A 20,541-nucleotide genomic window follows, 5' to 3' on the forward strand; every position below is an offset into this window, starting at 1 on the left:
CAGTATGTAAAGTATAAGTTAAAACGAAGTTTTTTTACTCATTGCTGATGTTAAAGCTATCTACTTGTTTGATTGTCTCTGCTTGCTAGCATTTATTTGCATTTTTTTTTCTTTTTGAATTTTGATACCATGTACGTACATAGTTGGGGGATAGTGTCTGACTGTCTGCTGTTTGTGACTCCTTCCTGGAGCCCTCTCCTTTTGTAACCTTATTTTTCTTGTTAATAAAATTGCTCTGCCGGTCAAATAAAAATACTTGGTTCTTAAAGTGGAAAAGGTGCTGAAAAGTTAAGTTTGCCTTCACCTCTCTTTTTAAAAGCTTCAATTAGTTAGCGCCTCTTAACAAGAATAACAGCTAAACTGTAGATACCTGATGCATCATGTTGCAGAAGACTTGTGATGCTTTTCAACACCTGCAAGGAAACAGGTAACTCGGCTCTTCTGCGTAGGTAATGGGGATCTTTCAGGTTATAGTACTTATTTGTTGGAAGAACTAAAATAAAGGCTTATCACACATCCACTTTCCAATAGATACTTGGAAATCTTAAATAGAGATAACAAAGGATAAAAATACCAGGTTAGAAGTTCTAGTACTGTAACGGATCAAATAGCCACAAGTAGCACATAGGAATTTGGCAGCAACCTGTTTGTTAAACACACGAGGTTAGTAAACTCGAGAATTCTTTAGCATCAGTCTCTTGTACTTTGATGTGAGTTTGCAGTTGCATGGGTCATGTTTAAAAAATGCGCTGGACAATAGTTTGTAGAAGTTGGGGTTATGACTAATACACTGAGCTTTAAAGTTAGCCTCGAGTAGTCCTCCAAACTTCTCTGGTCTGATCTACTCGAGACCAGAAAAGTAAGTAAGGAAGATAGGGAAAGCCAAGGTATTTTCGGTTAGGTCTCTTTCTATATTAAGACAAGTTTAACACACTTTTAGCAGATTTAACAGATAATAATAAGTAAAGTGTGCAACATCAGATTCTATCATTAGTTCTTTGCTAACTGTGTCCTGAAATGATCAAAGATGGACTGGATGTTGATTTACAAGTACGTATATTTGTTTCACGGGATTAAAGCTACAATAGTCTTGTACAGAATTTTTTTTTTTATTCTTTTTCCCCGTGTAACATTAAGTTGGCATAAGCAGAGCAAAGATATAATACAACTATCATTCTAGAAATCTACTTGTATATCTCTTGTGACCTGTGACCACCGAGGTTTACTTGTGACGACTCCTAGCTACCCCCAAAGCTGGTGGTCAGTGGTCACCTTGGGATTAGTTGATTAGATACAGAGAAAATCGCGACAATAGCCAATTTTCATTGCGATCTTATCAAAATAGCCAAGGTTTTTTGGATTATCACAAAATAGTCAACAAAATCGCAACAAAAAATGAAAATCGCAACAAAAAACACGAAATCGCAACAAAAAACACGAAATCGCAACAAAAAACGTGAAAGCGCAGTTCGCAGTTCGCGATTTCCATTTTTTCTTGCGATTTTGGCATTTTTTGTTGCGATTTCGCGTTTTTTGTTGCGATTTTCATTTTTTGTTGCTATTTTGGTGGCTATTTTGTGATAATCCAAAAAACCTTGGCTATTTGGTACGTTCGCAACGAAAATTGGCTATTGTCGCGATATATTGGTTAAAAGATAATAACGAATAAATAAGTCATGTAAATAGTTGTGATTAGGATCATTTTTTAAGGTAAAAAAAAAAAACTTGGGGTTCAATTGATATAGTTGTAAGATAAAAGCAAACGTTGACATTTTAATAAGAGTTGGAGCAGTGAATCTTACTGATGGCAACACGGCATATTTCTCTCGGAGTTGGGTATATAAGTTGGTATATGGTGGAGCCTGAGACTGAGAGATTTTGAGTTTAAATCCTGGTGTGAGCAAAAACACTCCTAGGAATTGAGACAGGGGTTTTCCCATAATGGGTTTCCTCTGAAATTGGAGCTAGGTATATGAAGAGGTATGCAACTGAGTCCAAATTTACCGTTAAAAAAAAAAAACATGGCACACTCCTATTCAAACCTAATTTTAAATCAAGTTCTCTTTACAGAATAGATAGAGCGACTACGGTTAGATCCAATGTAAATCCAAGTTTTGGATTCGACTAAAGCGTGAACATGTTTGTGGCATAAGTTGTTCTATGATTTTGGACTGAGATGACATGTATAATGGCAATGATATGTGACCAACTCGTTTTTTTTATACTACCACATGTTTAACATCACAAAATCAAATAAAAGTCAAAAAAGAAAAAGCATTTCGTTATACGTGAATGGTAATTGTCTATGCAATTTATCCGGTGTCGGCTTAAGTTTTGGGGGCCTTAAGCGACATTAATTTTAGGGGACTAATTTATTAAGTACAAATTAACGATTGTTTATGCAACAAAATCTTTATTTTCTTATGGTGCTTAAAGATAGAATAAAATTTACCTAGCAACAATTACATTTTGTACCATATTTTTTAAACAATCATCATACATGTTAACCTATATATCTTGGCATACATTTTGCAGGTTTACTGCTTAGTTTTAATATTACTAGAGTGGTGCCCGTGTGTTGCAGTGACGACGGTCTATTACACTTTAGACACCGTAACGATTTATAGCGTTCAGTTTACTTTTATGAGATGCGTCAATGCAGGATCTAACCGTATATATCATTCTAAAAATAAGTCGCGGATTAGGTGCAAAAAATAATGAAGTGCAAACACTAACCATGAAAAATAACCACTTACAAATGTATGGGAGGAGACCAAGACAATTAAAAAAAATAAATAGTCAAAGATTAAAATTTAATACGAATATACAAATGACATAATTGGTTCGTAATTTCGTGAGTTATAAAAAGCTAATTATTGTTTAAACATTTTGTAATATAATCTATGATAATTAAGATGTTTTTTCTTATCCATACCAATACATTCAACAATAATTTTAGAGTTAATGGGGATTTTATAATAATAGGGGTTTTAGGTAATTATGAGTTTTTTTAATTTAGCGTAATTTCAAATTTTTCAGGGATAATGTGTGTGGAGTTAGTTTAAATATAGAGGGTATATTAGGTAATTCAAATGTAGAGAGTTAAATGAATGACGGGGTAGTTTGTTTATATAGGTAGTATAAATATGCAACAGAGAAACCAAATATTTACTTAATCAATTTCGAAAGTAAACCCATGTTTTAAGTACAACTATTACTGCTTCCACTAGTCCCCTATGAAAAGAAAACAAAGAAACATATTACTACCTCCAATGTGAAAGGTAGTTCAATAGCTACCTGACAGGAAAAAAAGCAAAGAAAATGTTAATATATATTTACACTTATGTAGATACTAATGCCTATTCTTATGTACACTACTATCAATACCAATCAAATATAATTTTAAAGTAAAACAAAGCAATAAAACATCAGTGCGTATAAGATAATTATTGTAAACATATAGAAAGCAACAAATGGAAGAGCTAAAAGATTACTGAAAGCAATAGAAAACAAAAGATCGATAATAAAAAACGAGAGATATAGAATTGAAAATGAGAGATAATCATCTTTAATAAATTCAATTCTCATAATTACGGTGGAGTCTTGAGATTCTTCGGAGATCTAAGAGAGTAATGGAACTTACATTTTCAAGAAACCTAAAGAACTTCGAAGATTAGCCTACCGAAGGATTTAATCTTTTATCCATCTTTCTGTTTTACTTGGTTGACTAAGACAAGGCTTGATAGTTCAAGTAGTAAAGGAGGTAAAAGGCCTAGAAAGGTTCTCCCCTAGAAAGCTAAGAGTCGAAAAGACCTAGTTGTCGAGGAATGAAAGAAGTTTCTTTCTCATTTTCCCCGGGCACTAAGGTGTCTATGACGTCATAAGCATTATTTATGGGCGGCAACACCACATTATTATTGGTAAGCAGCGGTGTTATGACTCTTTTGCTCAACTGCTCCTTCATGGTATTTGCAGCTGGCTCTCTGATCTCTCTCTCTCTCTCTCTCTTGAGGGAGCGGAGGTGAAAAGTGTTGGGAAGGGATCAAGGTTATTGTACCCTAATTGTGAATAGGTTAATTCAGACCAAGCAAGCCTATTGGCGATTTCCGACAAGTTTTTCTAGAGCAAGAAGCGGAACAACAAAGCGGTCTGGCTATACGTGTCTTGAAAACTTCTCATAGAATTCATGATCGGCCATTTCATATGTGTGCTTTTGAGACCTGAAATCGGATCTTGGTCTATTTGAGGTTTCCTATAATCGTAATCAAATTAAGATGTTTTCTTATCTCTCGTTTCTCATCTGAACAAATCGAAGAACCTAAGTTGCAAACTTCAGTTCCGAAACTTTAGTTTTAACTTCGTTTAGTCAAAAGAACTTCGAAGCCTTAATAAAGGCGAAATTTTGCTTGACTATGACTAAGAAGAAAAGGTTGTTGAACATTCTTAAATAAAGAAAACCTAATTATAAAATATTAACCTTTAATAACTAAAAAGTATAATTCTAGTTTTGGGTGCCTTAATAGTTAGTGAGCTTTAAGCTTGTGCCTAACTCACTAATACTATTAAACCGGTTGTACAATGTATACAAAAATAAAATATAGACTCAAGAATCATTAATTTTTTTTTTTTTAAGTACTAACTTATTTGTATAACATATTTGTGAAGAAAAAAAAACATGTTTTTCAGATTTCAATCCACTAAGGCTCTCCAGAGCAAGTCGTCATTTTTCACTTTTTTGGTTCCGGAACGTCTCAGAACATTGCCCCGAGGGGAGTTATGGAGAGAGAAAGAGGGTAGGGCGTGAAGAATGGGACGGGTGAAAAGGGGCGTGTTTTTAGTCAAAACGTATTGGAGTGAATAAGTGTCATGCTTGTCCTTTTTTTTCCATTGAGTTGTTATTGTGTGATTGGTCAAATTTTTAAGTGTTTTCTTAGCTGGCCTCCGTCAACATTTTGGAAGCGACTACATATTTCAAATTTGTCTTTCACGTAATTGTTTTGTCCATTTTTTTTAAAGACAAACTTGGCCCACAAAGATGGCTTTCTTTTTTAAAGTCTTGCTCCAACAAAAATTGAGAGAAAGCTCTTTGATAATTGGACTGTCATATGTCACGAAATGCCCCTAAAAGGGCTTTAAATGGAAGCCTCGCTTTAGATAGTCTAAAACGTTTGGTTATTTACAAGAGGAAAGGAATAAAATGTGACCCATTACAAGTTTACAAACTTTTCACCCACTAGGCCACTCCATAAAGCAACATTAACATAAGTGTGTAACTTATGAAAAGTGGCGATAGGTGAGGGACTGAAAAGTAAACTTACAATACATTCTATAAAAACCGAAACCCTAAAATATTTTCAGTCTTTGCGTATATCCCTTGCTCACTCACTGCAATCGCCGCTGCCGTTTCTTTGCTCTTACAGGTAAAACCCTAATTTCTCATAATCAATCAAACATACATATATATAACATTTGTATCACTTATAATCTGTATCTATAGTTTGTATCAATCAAATGTTAGAATAGTTGACTCTAAAGATTTATTGATCTGTTTTTGCTACTTATTGCTTGATCCTGTTCATTATGTTATTGCGGCTGAAAGTAGTGTTATATATATATATAATAGATGAGTTAGTTTATGATAATTTATTGATTTTTTTATTTGTTGTATCTTCTATTTATGAGCTTAAAATCTGATTAAGTCTTAGAAATGATGAAATATTATGTTTGGTTTTATTTTATTATACATATAAAAAGGTTAAAAAAATATTTTTAAATGTATATAATTTTCTTGAAAATATAATCTATGTAAGTATGTTGTATGGATCATATTTTTTTTTTACTTTTTATAATATATATCTGGTGTCTTTTTCCATTGCGTAAACAGTATATGATATATTAAATAGTATCAAGTTTTTGTATACATGCAATGGTTTTTTAGGTAAATTGTATATATATAAAAAAGCACTGAACTTTGTCAAAATGGTAGAATTGTAGCTACCTAACTTTTGATTATTGTAATTGTATGTATCCGGTGGCTTCTTTGATCAGGATAAATTAGTCGTTTGTGTTGATGTGGTAATCGTGTAAGTTGTCATGCTATTAAAACTGATACCGCTTTTATAGCACTTCACCCCTTTTAAAATATAGATATGGTTGCACTTATTTTTGTTCTAGGATGAATAGTAATGAATTAACTTTAAATATTTGTACAGAGAGTTTTCTTGAAGAAATTCATGGTGCGACACATTTATAGTAAAAATGTGAACGTATTTAATGACATTATTGATTATAGAGTTTGAATGGTGATTTAATGTGCTACGACTCGTCAAAGTTTGTTTTTAGATTGTCGGTTAGTTTTGGGTATTGCTTTGTTTAGTTGAAGTGTTTCCTCTTAAACGTTAAATGTATTGCTGCATATATGAAACTGTCTAGTTTTTTTTGTTTATTGTATTTTGTGTCTCTTGCTTGCAGCATCTAGATTTTGTGAGAATGGTGAGAGTTAGTGTTCTTAACGATGCTCTTAAGAGCATGTACAACGCTGAAAAGAGGGGAAAGAGACAAGTTATGATCAGGCCTTCTTCAAAAGTGATCATCAAGTTTCTCATGGTCATGCAAAAGCATGGTTTGCTCTCCTTTTTTACTTTTGTAAAAATGTTCCATTTGTTTTGTCACTTCTGCATATTGATGAAATGCACAAACAAATGACGCGCTTGTATGTTAACTTTGCAGGTTACATTGGTGAGTTTGAGTACGTTGATGACCACAGGTCAGGAAAGATCGTTGTCGAACTGAATGGACGCTTAAACAAGTGCGGGGTCATTAGTCCTCGATTTGATGTCGGCGTCAAGGAGATTGAACCATGGACCGCTAGACTTTTACCTTCCAGACAGGTTGGATTTGCAAACTTTGTTTGAGATTTTATAATGAGCATGTTGGATAGGTTTAGTTACAGATTTGGTCTATATGGGCAATTATTTAGTACTGGCTGGGCTGCCCAAAAGGCCAAAACCCCTCTTCTATAAACATATATGTACACTTAAGCTAGTTATCCGTTGCTCATCTTTCTTTTTTTGGATCGGTTAGATATTATTTGAATTTTATTTTGATTATAACATTTTTCCTTGCACACTTGAATGCAGTTCGGGTACATAGTTTTGACTACATCAGCTGGTATCATGGACCACGAGGAAGCAAGGAGGAAGAATGTGGGTGGCAAAGTTCTTGGGTTCTTCTATTAAATCTCGAGATGTTGATCTAATGCTATTTTAGGCTAGGGCTTGAATGACATTTGTGTTTATCTGTTCGAGATTGGATTTTTGTTAAAGGGAGATTGTGGTTCTGGTTTGGTTTATCTTTTGAAGTTGTCATGTTGAAGACATTTTTTCTATCTTAGGTTTCATATATCTGCCATCATCATTTATCACCCCTCTTTTGGATCAAGTATCTGTTACCTTTTTATATTGAAGACTTCTTATTTACTTGTGGTGTCTATTTTTAAGCAGCTTTATATAATTATTCAGTCAAGTCTTATAGACATAGCTGATTTAACTAAACACTTCTAAATCATTTGAATTAACATTGATGATTTATTTTGAGAAATTAGCAAGTAAAACAGTAAATATGTTTTACATCATATTTGCAACCTTAATGTAAGTTTTATGGTGTAACTTATCTGCCAAAGACAATTGACCTAATAATTTGATATAAAAATGAATGGGAAAGTATATATTTGACATTTCATAACTAGTTAACTTACTAACCTGATTTTCACACAACTATGGATTAAACTATCACATAATACAATTCTTACAATGCAGTTACATTCTATCTGTAATGGACCGAAAAGTATCATAAGGTGAAGTGTACAAAATGGAATAACAAAACGATTACTTAGTCATAATGAACTTCTTTCACTTCAGTCATGACTGGCTGAATGAGCATGTAGAAAGGCAGATATTTTACAGCGTAAATGCATTCAAAATATGACAGCAAAATCCAATCCTGTTAAATGCGTAGTAGTAAGACATAGACAGCCATAACTTTATCCAATGATACAGACTGAATAAATTGTATTGAAAGTAAACTAAAAGAAAACCAAAATTAAAAACAGCATCTCTACTTTGTCGCTTCCATGCACTTCAAAGATACTTGTGCTTCTTATACTATCTACCTTTTAATTTGAATTAAAGACCACAACATTAAACTATCTCTTTTTGTTGTACCCCATTATGCCAAAGATTGTGTAGCTGCCCATGTGGTCAACGTAGTCTCACAACTTCATCGACCACCAGATAACTTGATCACTAATTCACCATGACCCCCTTCCGCCACTAACCACAGCTGACGATGGTGTCAAACTCCACTGGAGTCTTATTTTGGTGATAAAATATGGAGTTAAGCAATGAAAGGTTTGATTAACTTTAAAGGAATGTGTTTAGTGGGAGTAGAATCTTGGAAGCATATACTGCAAACATCAATTTTGATCCACATTCACTTTTTCTTTAGAAGTTTACTTTTTGTTTGTTAATTCATCACTTACTTACGCCATTGTTTTTACTTTTAGAATCACTTGAAGTGAACTCAACTTCAACGCACGTTCGAGACGAGCCGAGTTTGAGATTATTCAAAATAAAAAGTAATTTTGGGTCTCCAAGTGAAGCGTTCAGCTGTTCAAGTTCTACCTGTGCATGTACTGATTCGAGTGAAAAATATGCTCTCTCCAAATGACTTTAAAAAAAATAAAAACCTCCTCCATATGACTGTTATTATTAGTAAGTTTTTTCATGATGTTCATTTTGATAAATGGATATTAAGATAAAATGTATATGAACACTATGAAAATTTTTTATTATACTAAAAGACAATTGTTCTAATAATTTATTGACTAATCATGGTTCTTAAATTTTTTAATTTTTCAATTTTAACTTTTATTGTATAAATAAATATATATTTAGAGATATAAGTAATCAAAACATATTAAAAATTATTAATATATAAATGTCGAGTACATTATTGTTCATTCCATGTTCAATGTATATAACATTAGATTAGATTAGATAATTATAAACTATATAAAGATAAATATTCAATATTTAATATATATAAACTCCATATGATTATCTTAATTGAATTTTAAATCCTAACCAATATGAAATTTATTCAACATTCATATTATCTTTCAATCAATAAAGTAATTTTTTTTTATGTATTAATTTTGTGATTAAAATTCACAGTTATAATTGTCATTCAAATTAAGAGTTATATAAGTTATGTATAAGTGTACAACTAATTTAAAAAAAAGTAATAAAACAACTATTGTAGCACGTGCCTTGTGGGATGACTACGATAAACAATTACATCGGTATGTGTCAGCTAATAACAACAATTTCCAGTGTATATCTCAATTTACGTATGAGTTAAATGTATAAAAATCTAATATTAATAATGTCATAAGCCCCGTATCCAGCATTTGACATGGGTCTAAATATAGTAGGTACTAACATAACGAACGCAATTATTGAGCCATCCAACACAATGAAAAATAGTTTACGCTGACATTTGATTATTCTAATTGAAGGTGCACATTCCATTTGGTTTCATATTATATGTGTCTTGAGTTGAGTCTTGACCAAGTTGTTTCTAGAGAGGCAAGGCTTTGAAAGACTTCTTCAAAATATGGAAACGAGTTTCAATTTTTTTTAATGATAATTCATATTATAGATGGTTTTATTATTTAAAAGTAAGCATAGTTGATTTGTTTCTTTAGGTGGCATGATACATATTAATGTGCAGTTAATGAAATTAACTTATTTTATTTTATATAAAATATTAACGAGCATAGTACTCGCGCAATGCAACGACGGTAATGGCGACGGTGGTTTAGTGATGTTGGTGACGAGTGGTGATGACATCGACAATTGATGTCGAGTGGTGTAAGTTGATGTAAAGATAATAGTGGAAATATTTTATAAGATAAGAACTTAAAATGTAAATTAGATAAGGGTTTGGAGTATAAATTAATTTATTAAAAGCAAATTTGGTAATCTCTAATAACCTTTTCCATAATGGTTGTTTATTAAGGACAATTTCTTACTTTCATATGTAACTATTGTATAACACTTTCTATTTTTAAAAGGATGAATAATCTTTATAAAGGGGTATAGAATAGATACATGTGTCATATTAAAATAATTTCACATAAAGGTTGGATCAGTGGTAAACACCCTTGCCTCTGGAGACAGAGATCATAGGTTCGATTCTCATCCCATGCAAAGGTTGGAGAGCCTTTTCTACCATTTAGGTAGAAACTGGAAACAGTCTCTCTACTTAGGTAGAGGTAAGGTCTGCCTAAATAGGGCTCAAAACCCACAAAAGGCGACACTAAATAGTTACTTACTTATTTACTTTATAATAAGTTGATTGATTAAATATTTATCATATAGACATACACCTTCAAGTCTGAAATAACTTCTTTATATTTTATCAGATTGAAATTTTATTGGAAGATGACAATACAATGTCATAAAAATCAGTTTTTATTAGTTAAATCAGGTTAAAATTCATATATATATATATATATTTTATTTTTAAATTAGAAGAAAATTTTTAAATTAGAAGAAAAAAACAGTTACAATAACTTGAAAAAAGAAATAAATTAATTGAAAGTTGTTAATCACCTGAAATGCGTGGAGGCTCACAGACACACACACAGTTAATATATAGCAGTGCGCGTCAATACCGGAACCTTTCTTCCCCATTCATTTTATTCACACTCTCTCATTTTCATAAAATTTCCGCTAATTTGCGCAGGGCATCATCTGACCAGCGCATTTTAGCCCAAACAAACCGTTTTTTCCCCTAATTTCTTACCCCCAAATTATTGTTATTAATTATTATTTCCCAAAAAAATTATTTTTAATCAATATCCAAAGATAAATTATAATAATAATAATAATTATATTTTCCGATCATTGTTGTAATTGAAATCAATGGCCGCTCCACGAGCTGCTCCACCGGCTAGAGCTCGTGCAGATTATGATTATCTTATTAAGCTCCTTTTGATTGGCGATAGCGGTTAGCAATTTTTTATTTAACCTAATTTTATTGTTTATTTATGTATCTATATATCTATATATGTATATGTATATAACTATATATCATTTTTTTTCTATTTTATTGGAATGGAATAATAAATTTGAAAAAAATTGGGAATAATTTATCTATTCTGTATGGATCTAGGTATTGATTTTATTTATTTGCTTATTTAAGATGAAATGAAATGGTGTTGATTAGGTTATGGAAGTTATATGTTATGAAATGATAATAGTTTAAATGTTTAATTAGAAATGAATTGAAAGCAATGATTAAATACGATTAGTTTAGTTGTATATATTAATTTGTTACGTTTATACGATAATGAATGTCGTTTTTCTGCGTCTATATAATTATCCGAATTGTAATCATATTTTGATTCTAATATTTATTTTACGGTAGATATTACTGATTACTCGCAATGCTTAAGTTTTTGAGTTATAGGGCGATGAAGCATTTTGATTGGGGGAATTTTAGAAAAGTTGATGCAAGAGAAGTTTTTCGTTTAGTGGAGCGTAGAATGAGATGAAATATTAGTCAGAACGTTTGGAAAAATGAGCTGGAGTTAGGGCTTGTAGCTGAAGCTGGTAGCTTTTTGCCGAGGAATTTGTTATATAAATGTTTTTTAAAAAGTTGACGGAGCTGGAACTTAATCTAACTGAAAATTTGAAATACAACTAGTTAAGTTGTTATAAATTTACACGAAAAGTTAAAATTTCGGTTGTGTATATGTAATTTACTTTCTCATATGCTGAAGCTACTTTTTTAAAACGTTTTGGTGCTCTTTTTTTTATTAAGCTTCTAAAAGTTTTGTGAACCAAACATCATAAGCTTTAGCCCTGAAAACAACAAGATTGATCCAAATACAGCTTATGTAGAAATGGTGTGAAATACATAGAGAAAACAGACTGATCAATGTAGGTTCCAGCTGCATACTAAATCAAAATTTTTCACATGTATTGTTGAGATCACGAGTCCAAGGCTTGCCGCTTCATCAAGGAATCGAGGATCCCTTTTAAATTACATTGGCTATAATAAGAGCTTGGATAAAAATTTCCATAACTATATGAAGAGAAAGACATGAAATATTGTTATTTTTATTTTGTAACTTTCTCTCATAAGTGAGCACATCAGTGGGGCAGATAGACTCTTAGGGTCTAGGAATAGAGTGTCCTAAACATATGTTTCGGTGTAGCTAAGGCTGTCGAGTGATTCTTTTGAAACTTACAAATGCTGGTATTCAGCATCTGTATCTTTTATGAGCCAAAGGCGGAACTTTTAACAATATGAAAACATGATAGCAATGTGAGTTTTGGAAAAGAAAAACTGTAATACTGTTTGTTCTGGAACTACTTGTTAACATATCTGCTGCAGCTTTGTTTTTGGTCAGCATGATGTATATGTGTATTATATATATAAATGGGGGAAGTGAGTATGGGGTTGTCCCCCATCTAAGCTTAGATGGGGAACCCCTCACATTTGGTTTTTATAATCATAAAAATCATGGGGGGCCATGTATTTATTTAAAATTCAAACAAATATTAAAATATTTGTATGTGAGGGGTTCCCCATCTAAGCTTAGATGGGGGACAACCCATACTCACTTTTCCCATATAATATATATATATATATATATATATATGGGGGATGGGAATATAAGGCTGTTAGGTACCTAAGCTTAGGTGTGGAACACTCACATATTGTTTTTTTAATCCATAAAATTCATGGGGGCCATGTGATTTAATTAAAATCCAACAAATATTAACAAATTAGTATGTGAGGGGTTCCACACCTAAGCTTAGGTGCCGGACAGCCTTATATTCACTTTTCCATATATATATATATATATATATATATTACATTGTAATATCAATGATGCTAGTAATTTTGTAAGATAAATATTCTGAGCTCTACAGTGTGAAGTGATAATTTCAGTCTTTCCCTTTTGCAGGTGTGGGGAAGAGTTGCCTTCTTTTGCGTTTTTCTGATGGTTCTTTCACTACAAGTTTTATCACTACCATTGGGTAGATGATTCGTCTTTTCTGCATGAACATGTTATTTTTTACACCAAAAGTTAGCATTATTGACATTGCTTTTTTTTCTTTTCTTTTATTACAGTATCGATTTTAAGATAAGAACCATTGAACTTGATGGAAAAAGGATCAAACTCCAAATTTGGGACACTGCTGGTCAAGAGCGATTTCGGACAATCACAACTGGTATGACCGTATTATTCACATTTTTTATGAGTAGATAATATTAAATTGCTTCATAAATTACATGCAGGCCAAAATATGCTACTAGCATATAGTATTCATAAGATAAATATTAAAGAAGTGATGTTTGTTGAACTTTCTTGCAAAATTATCATGTTTCAGTGATATCTTACATGGAGTAGGATAGTAGTTTGTAATAACTGTTTAATATAGGCTTAACAACATAAAGTTTGAGTTCTTGTAGCTGAAAACTTGTGCAACGATTGTTTTCCTCTTATTTCTGCATTTTCCTCCTATATCGGATAGAATGATAACATTGGTCACGTAAAAGATTAAGCTGATTTACATAATACTTATGCTCTTTAAAACTCCAGCTTACTATAGGGGAGCTATGGGAATTTTGTTGGTGTACGATGTTACTGATGAATCATCATTCAACAGTGAGATTTTCTTCCCTGTTCTATTAACATTTATATATTAGCTTATTGTTCCTCTTTTTCCATCTTATCCTTGATTGGGTAATCGATTATTGTTTCCCATATTGCTTTCTGTTGTCAGACATCAGAAACTGGATTCGCAACATCGAACAACACGCCTCTGACAATGTCAACAAGATCCTTGTTGGAAACAAAGCTGATATGGATGAGAGCAAGAGGGTATGTTGTAGATTTTGAACCTGATGCTTGAGTCATCATTCATTGTGATGTTTAATATTTTATTTATGCTTTTAGTTTACTATATTTAAAGTCCCCACAGATATGGGCCACGAGTGATTTGAAGGTTCTGATACTGTCACAATATTTTGTAGGCTGTGCCTACCGCGAAGGGCCAAGCACTAGCTGATGAGTATGGCATTAAGTTTTTTGAAACTGTAAGTATTTCAGTTACATGATTCTTTCTTTATCACAAATTACTGGAGCCAGAGGTGGCAAAAAGTGGGTGGGTGAGATAGAACTTCTTCCGATGACAGAACTTCTGGTTGTCATAGGTGACTTTTTGTCTCGTCAAAACGGGCTCGGTTGTCACGAAACACAAGTTTTTTTTAAAATAGTTATTGTGTTCTATATGATCACATAACTACATTATTTCATTAAGAACCTAGTTTTATTTATAAAATGATTTAGGAGGTTTAAGGCTTTAAATCACACTTCGGGTGAATCTTGACCAGTATGAATCCTGTCTCATATTTTAAAGCTTTTTTTTGTTCTGGTCTACCCGCTGACCTGGTAGTGATACACTGTAAACTTTATAGACTTATTTATATGTTAAAGGTTCGGAATTTGCCACCTCTACAAATTAGTTTTTCAAGATAGTGTAGATGCCAGTGAGCCTGTTATACTTGGATAATCTAATGAAGAACAATAACCTGTGTTTTTACAGAGTGCAAAAACAAACCTAAATGTGGAGGAAGTTTTCTTTTCAATAGCTACAGATATCAAGCAAAGGCTTGCAGACACCGACTCCAAGGCTGAGGTACTTTATCAAATTTGCTTCTGTTTATCATTATATGCAAAAGGTTTATTCAATAGTCTTGGTGGATGTTCACAAAATTTGAATTATCTGCAAAAAAGGTTTATGCAACTTTTTTGGACAGTTCAGGGAAAATGCTATTTTTGTTACTCGAATGCCTAAAATACCCTCAAGAATAACAAAGATAATAGGAATCTTAATGACTGTTCCTCCTACATATGATTTAAAATGGTACTAGTCTGAAGCTCGCTGTCCAAAAAAAAAAAAAACCTCAGTATGTGAGGATTATCAGTATATAAGCTTGAATAATACCTTTTGAAATAATGGAGAATGCTGCACTTATATTTAACAAGGATCTTACATCAGATATTTATGTTTTGTATTGACAAGTTGGTCATATTAATCACAGCCATCCACGATCAAGATTAATCAACCAGATGGTGGAGGGGCGAATGGTCAAGGTGCACAGAAATCAGCTTGTTGCGGTTAAACAAACACGGAATGCTTCAGAGGTGCTGCTCTGCATGTGGTTGGCTCGTGATATAGAAACACAGCCTTGGTGGAAAAAAATACCAAGTGAAACATAGACGGTATGATGATGGCGCTGCCCGACTTATCAGCGCTATTTTATTCAAACTTTGTGTTATGTGAAACATCATCGAGTTTTTTTCTTTCTTTGTTTCACATCTATTTTAATTCGGGATAAGAGGACATTTTCCATTTGGTATTTGTATTTCTTTTTGTCTAATAGCAATTTGAAGTGCACTTGTTAGGAAATTTTAAGATGGTAATTGGTTCAATAATCATGGAGTTTCTTGCTTCTCTCTCTACTTCATTGCATTTCATTCCAGAAAAATAGAAAGAATGAACTGTCAGTGTGGTCTGCTTCTCGGTTGATAAATCAGGTCAGCGTTGGATTAAGATCCTCACATGCCAACTACTTTTTGTATGCGAGAGAGATGTCCCCATAGAGTCATTGCTGCCCAACTCTTTTTGCATCAATGGACACAAGCACCTCCCAAAACAGATATTTTCTTGAAACAATCAGGGGGGAAAAAAACGATATGTGGGTGACCAATCTGTATAGAAGTGGGATTCTTCATGTAAACTACTTTTTGGACATAAAGGAACGGCTGATGACAAATGTTTGCTTCAAGACCCAAATTCTGTAAACTTAACATTGTCTCAACATACTATCACCTGGCCCTGCTGCTTAAATATTTAATAAATCACATTTGAATTTGACAACTCAAACCAATTACTATTATGATCCCAAAAATTAGTTAGCAACGACACATCCAAGGTTTTGGATATGGTATGAATATCTTGGTATATTATATTTCTAATAACCAATTCTTAGTAAGTTGCAACATCTTTAACAGTCTCCCTTGATCAACACTCTTTATATGAAGATTTAGTATTTGAATATCAGATCCTATCACAATCCTATACACAATCATGTACACCGAAAAGACAATCTTCCTTTAGCAAAGCATTAAGCACACCGAAAAGACAATCTTATACTTAACATAAACCTATTACCAAAAATTGTTGCTATATATTCAGTTCATCCTTCCCATAAATCCGTTGAAGTTCACGAGTAGCTGCTTGGAAAGATGCTGAACAATGAAAACGGAACATAAGAAACAGAAATTTGCAAATCCTTATACTGAAGAAATAAGGATGTGCTGAAATTAAAATGAGTTTACCTTTCCAACTGCGGAATGCTTTCTGATTAATTGGGGAACCAGTTACAGTCTGAATTGAATCAAATAATAAATTCTCAGAGGTGTTCCTCAACTCTTGGACTATTTGATATATTGTCTTCCCGCTCTCGAAGTATATGTGATTATTTGGGTGCTTTGTTTTGCAACCAGCATGACGCTCAAACTCGTAAGCATTTAATGACTGACCAAAAACAAATCAGTATTATCAACATAACTATGTTCATAGTCAGGAGAGGTGGCAGAATGGGCAAAACGGGTGGGTTTGGTAACAAGCTACAGTGATTAATTTACAACTGCAGGTCGAAATGGGTCAGGCCTAGTTGGGACTTGGGCGAACAACAAACACATTTTCTACCAACTTTTCTGAATATTATGTAAATAATGAGCTTAATATTATCACGAAAAGCATATTATTACACAAGGAATCACTTTTTAATAGAGCTTTGGAGGTATTTTTACATTTGAATACTCATTGAATGACTTACAATCCATTAAACCCATTTGAGATGTACAACCCGTTACTTCGTAGTTTAATCCATTTTAAAAAGTTGGAGATAAGACACACAACCCAAATTGACTTGTTTATAAGTAAATGAGTAGATATTACCATCATGATAGTCGATGTAATAGCAATTTTACACTAGCTATTCCTAAAGCGTAATACATATGCCAAAGAAAACCCCTATAATTAACATATTCTTTGGTTGACGTAACATTAAATTATAGATATGGAACAGTTTCATGATCCCAAAGCTATATGTGCAAGATCTATAGACATTATAGATACGTTTAATGGCCCAAGATGCAAGAAAAGGCTTACCTTAGAGTGATTACATGATTGACAGCCACACAAGTAGCCAGACCCTTTTATAATTCCTCCGAGTTCCTGTTTATGCAAAAAAGTTCATAATATAAGAAAAAACAACAAATTATAAAGAAAACAAAGAAAAAAGAAACAATGAACGATTCTACTCTTTCACTCTTATAATCATCATACTTTTTGTTACAACCAAACCATACCATACCGTGAGTAAGAATGATTCATTTGGAACATAGTGTATAAATATAATGCAAAAGAAACCGTTATTATGCAAAGATGTTTACCTCCCTTGAAGTTGAAACATATTTGACAGGGACGCCATCAAGTATACCAGTAGCCATCAAACTTCTAACATTTGAAGGGAAACTATTAGGGGCTTCCTTTTTAGCTGGTTTTGGTTCTGATTTACTCTTTGATTTGGCCCCGAGAGGTGCATTTCTAACCACAACTGCATTGGATGCATCCAACTCCTTAATCTCAGAAGACTGCAATGTCTTGACTGTAGATTGATCAAATGATAAGTTGTTCATGGGTTTCACATAATAACCATTAACTGGCCTTGCTAATGGCTCAATCTCAGGTTCATCCTGAAAACCATCAAAAGATATGGCATTGGCAATTGATATGGAATTTTCATCGTCTTTACCATCGGTAGAACCTGCTGGCCTGTGTGTAGGGTCATATCCACTATAAGAATGACCCATTAAAGTTACATTTCCATCATCATTGCCATAGTTAGGCCCCATTGACATGAAATTGGTCTCGTTTAATGCACTCACACTACTATCAGTCTCTTTAACCTGATTAACTTTAATTTTACGAATTCCACCATAGTTCACACATGTATCAGGGTCTTCTAGAGTATAAGACATAGATAAAGAAACTGAAGACCTGTTACCAATTTGATCATCGCCTATCTTTTTATTCACGTGTCCATTATCAATCTGAACAGGAGATCCCAATAGGCGTTCAATAAACTGATTTGCGGAAGACTGGAGAGGAGAAACACTGTCCCAAGATAAATGAGATGTTGGAACTCCAGAAATTGATTTGCCATTTGGAGATTCCAAGGCTTGTCTTTTGTTAGGGAACAACTCGGCTTCAGTTGCATCGGCAAACCATTGGTGGGATCGTTTTGATTCTACTCTGGATGAGTTACTAAATAGGGCATCCCCCTCAGTTATATGATCATTCCCTTTCCCCATCCAAAATCCCTTGTCATGGAAAGACTGTACAGAAATAATCACAAGAAAATATGACTACATCAACTGGAAAGTATCACCAAAATTCACAATATGTTCAAACAACTACTGTATTACTAAAACCGGGACACATACTGCAGCCTAAACAAGAAATACAAGCACACCTTAACAACAACATACATTCATTCATGCATAATTTAGCACTAAAGATTATTATTTTGACCTAGTTTCATACTGTTATCAATTCGGATATATAAAAGGCATACACTAAAAACACACACCATCGTGTTAACTAATAATCCTCGATAAGCTAAGAAAAAGCAGACATATTGTATTAGTGCAAAAATATATAATGAACTGCAAAGTAAACAAACTTTTGAATCTAACTTTAGGAACCAATACAATGAAAGGTTTCTTAGCATGAACAAGCAAACATGCTATTTTGCTCATCTCGTTTTCCATTGTCTCATTGGAGCCATCTGCTAACCAAAAATCCCTGCTTCTAAACATGATAACTTTTATATAAAAATGTTACATTTATGTATAACATATGACACTAAGGTATATTTATGCATAATCTCATAGAACTGTTACTAGATTTCGGCTGCATACTGCAAGCTGTAACCATGCTCTCCAGCTTTGATGTAGTAAACAGCAAACGAGATGTATTGATGTAATATATACACAGCAAAATGCAACCGCACACAACAAAATGTAAACAAGACAGTGCAGAATTGTGTAAACCATAAAACTGTTGTGTCCAGCTAACTTTTGCTATGAGTATCACTAAATACACACAAATTGTCACCAACTCAACATTGCATTCAAACATCTTATATAATGCATACACACATTGCAACAAAAGAATCATATAATAACTTAAAAGCAAAAAACTACTAAGAAACATACCATTGTGTTTAACCAAAAATCCTTGTTGAAATTATCTCTGCAAAATGCAAAAAAATATAACTTAAATTTCTGAACAAAATAATTCAACTTTTTGAACCAATAACAACTTATATTTTTCATTTGTACGCTTTAACCATGTTACTCTTTAGTACTACATTTGCTTGTTGACCCATTTGGGTCCAAAAAAAAAATACTACTAATAACTTGATACAGAAATTAATGTATTTAAGTTCAGGTATAAAAACATTATATATTTATATACACATATTATATTTAAAAATGTAAAATGTAAGCAGATACGAAAATGTCTTGAAACAGAACAAACAGTACAGTAAACTAAAACAATCATATGATAAAAGTACACTAGAAAAGAAAACCATAAATTCATAGAAAATAAAAAATAAATTAAATACCTTGGAACGTACGGCAGTGATCTAAGTGGTCAGGTGAGATTCATTGCCGGCGATTGCTGAGGTGGCAATTAAAATAAAATTAAAAAGTTAGGTTTTATGGGTATGTATGTATAGTAATGGTGGATGGAGAAGCACAGGATCTTTTCTCTTTAGATTTTTTATTTTTTATTTTCGAACGGCAGATCTTTTATCTAAGATGGGAAAATTGAATCTGGTGTTACCTAGCTTGTTGTGTGGTATACTGGTAATCTGGTATGTGTTAATCTCAGCCGTTGGCTTGATTATCTAATCTATATCTATATCTATATCTATACTATATTATAAAGCAGATTTCTCCTAGATTTTTAATATTGAACTTGAAATTTTTAATATTGATTTTAATTACTTTCCTAAAATGTCCCTCCTATCTATTATATATTTACCTAAACTAACTATAATACTCTTTCTCTCTCCTCAAATCTCAACCAATCATCTTTTTTCTCTCTCCTCCATAAATCATTTATTCCTCCAATTCATTTAAAATCTTTTATCTCAAAAACCGTACATCGATAAATTATAAAAATTGTATGGGTGTTCTTAAAATTTCATGCTCTTTCATTAGAGATGTAATTCGATATACTTTCGACAAATTTTTAAATCCGAGGACGGAGCCCGTACAGCTAAGGGATTTGACTATCATACTCTATGACATAT

The 20,541-nt window shown here is 32.8% G+C and overlaps 3 protein-coding genes across 3 annotated transcripts; 2 read left to right on the forward strand and 1 right to left on the reverse strand.

Moving 5' to 3' along the window:
- Positions 1 to 5,313: 5,313 nt before the first annotated feature.
- Positions 5,314 to 7,478, forward strand: LOC122603357 (40S ribosomal protein S15a). The gene is made up of 4 exons (XM_043776033.1): positions 5,314 to 5,420; positions 6,472 to 6,622; positions 6,730 to 6,890; positions 7,140 to 7,478. The coding sequence occupies exons 2-4, from the start codon at positions 6,490 to 6,492 to the stop codon at positions 7,236 to 7,238; spliced, it is 393 nt and encodes a 130-aa protein (XP_043631968.1). The 5' UTR covers positions 5,314 to 5,420; positions 6,472 to 6,489; the 3' UTR covers positions 7,239 to 7,478.
- A 3,213-nt stretch (positions 7,479 to 10,691) lies between these two features.
- LOC122602688 (ras-related protein RABE1c-like) lies at positions 10,692 to 15,577 on the forward strand. The gene is made up of 8 exons (XM_043775275.1): positions 10,692 to 11,073; positions 13,043 to 13,115; positions 13,210 to 13,310; positions 13,682 to 13,747; positions 13,866 to 13,963; positions 14,116 to 14,178; positions 14,688 to 14,780; positions 15,187 to 15,577. Exons 1-8 carry the CDS (start codon positions 10,989 to 10,991, stop codon positions 15,265 to 15,267), a joined length of 660 nt encoding a protein of 219 aa, XP_043631210.1. The 5' UTR covers positions 10,692 to 10,988; the 3' UTR covers positions 15,268 to 15,577.
- Positions 15,578 to 16,165: 588 nt separating this feature from the next.
- On the reverse strand, positions 16,166 to 20,007 carry LOC122602687. The gene is made up of 6 exons (XM_043775274.1): positions 19,849 to 20,007; positions 19,436 to 19,472; positions 17,609 to 18,553; positions 17,325 to 17,390; positions 16,487 to 16,685; positions 16,166 to 16,396 (listed from the first exon to the last, which is right to left on the reverse strand). Exons 2-6 carry the CDS (start codon positions 19,436 to 19,438, stop codon positions 16,332 to 16,334), a joined length of 1,278 nt encoding a protein of 425 aa, XP_043631209.1. The 5' UTR covers positions 19,439 to 19,472; positions 19,849 to 20,007; the 3' UTR covers positions 16,166 to 16,331.
- Between the last annotated feature and the right edge of the window lie 534 nt (positions 20,008 to 20,541).

This window comes from Erigeron canadensis, chromosome 6 (genome assembly GCF_010389155.1).
Source record: "Erigeron canadensis isolate Cc75 chromosome 6, C_canadensis_v1, whole genome shotgun sequence".
Classification (NCBI taxonomy): domain Eukaryota; kingdom Viridiplantae; phylum Streptophyta; class Magnoliopsida; order Asterales; family Asteraceae; genus Erigeron; species Erigeron canadensis.

Excerpts from the sequence above, each read along its gene's own strand:
- LOC122603357 (XM_043776033.1), top strand. The coding sequence starts at position 6,490 with ATGGTGAGAGTTAGTGTTCTTAACGATGCTCTTAAGAGCATGTACAAC. Across the intron at positions 6,623-6,729 it reads CATGGTCATGCAAAAGCATG|GTTACATTGGTGAGTTTGAG; the intron begins GTTTGCTCTCCT and ends TTAACTTTGCAG. Across the intron at positions 6,891-7,139 it reads GACTTTTACCTTCCAGACAG|TTCGGGTACATAGTTTTGAC; the intron begins GTTGGATTTGCA and ends ACTTGAATGCAG.
- LOC122602688 (XM_043775275.1), top strand. The coding sequence starts at position 10,989 with ATGGCCGCTCCACGAGCTGCTCCACCGGCTAGAGCTCGTGCAGATTAT. Across the intron at positions 11,074-13,042 it reads CCTTTTGATTGGCGATAGCG|GTGTGGGGAAGAGTTGCCTT; the intron begins GTTAGCAATTTT and ends TCCCTTTTGCAG. Across the intron at positions 13,748-13,865 it reads TGATGAATCATCATTCAACA|ACATCAGAAACTGGATTCGC; the intron begins GTGAGATTTTCT and ends TTCTGTTGTCAG.
- LOC122602687 (XM_043775274.1), bottom strand. Across the intron at positions 17,391-17,608 it reads ATGTTTCAACTTCAAGGGAG|GAACTCGGAGGAATTATAAA; the intron begins GTAAACATCTTT and ends TTGCATAAACAG. Across the intron at positions 16,686-17,324 it reads AATCATGTAATCACTCTAAG|TCATTAAATGCTTACGAGTT; the intron begins GTAAGCCTTTTC and ends GTTTTTGGTCAG.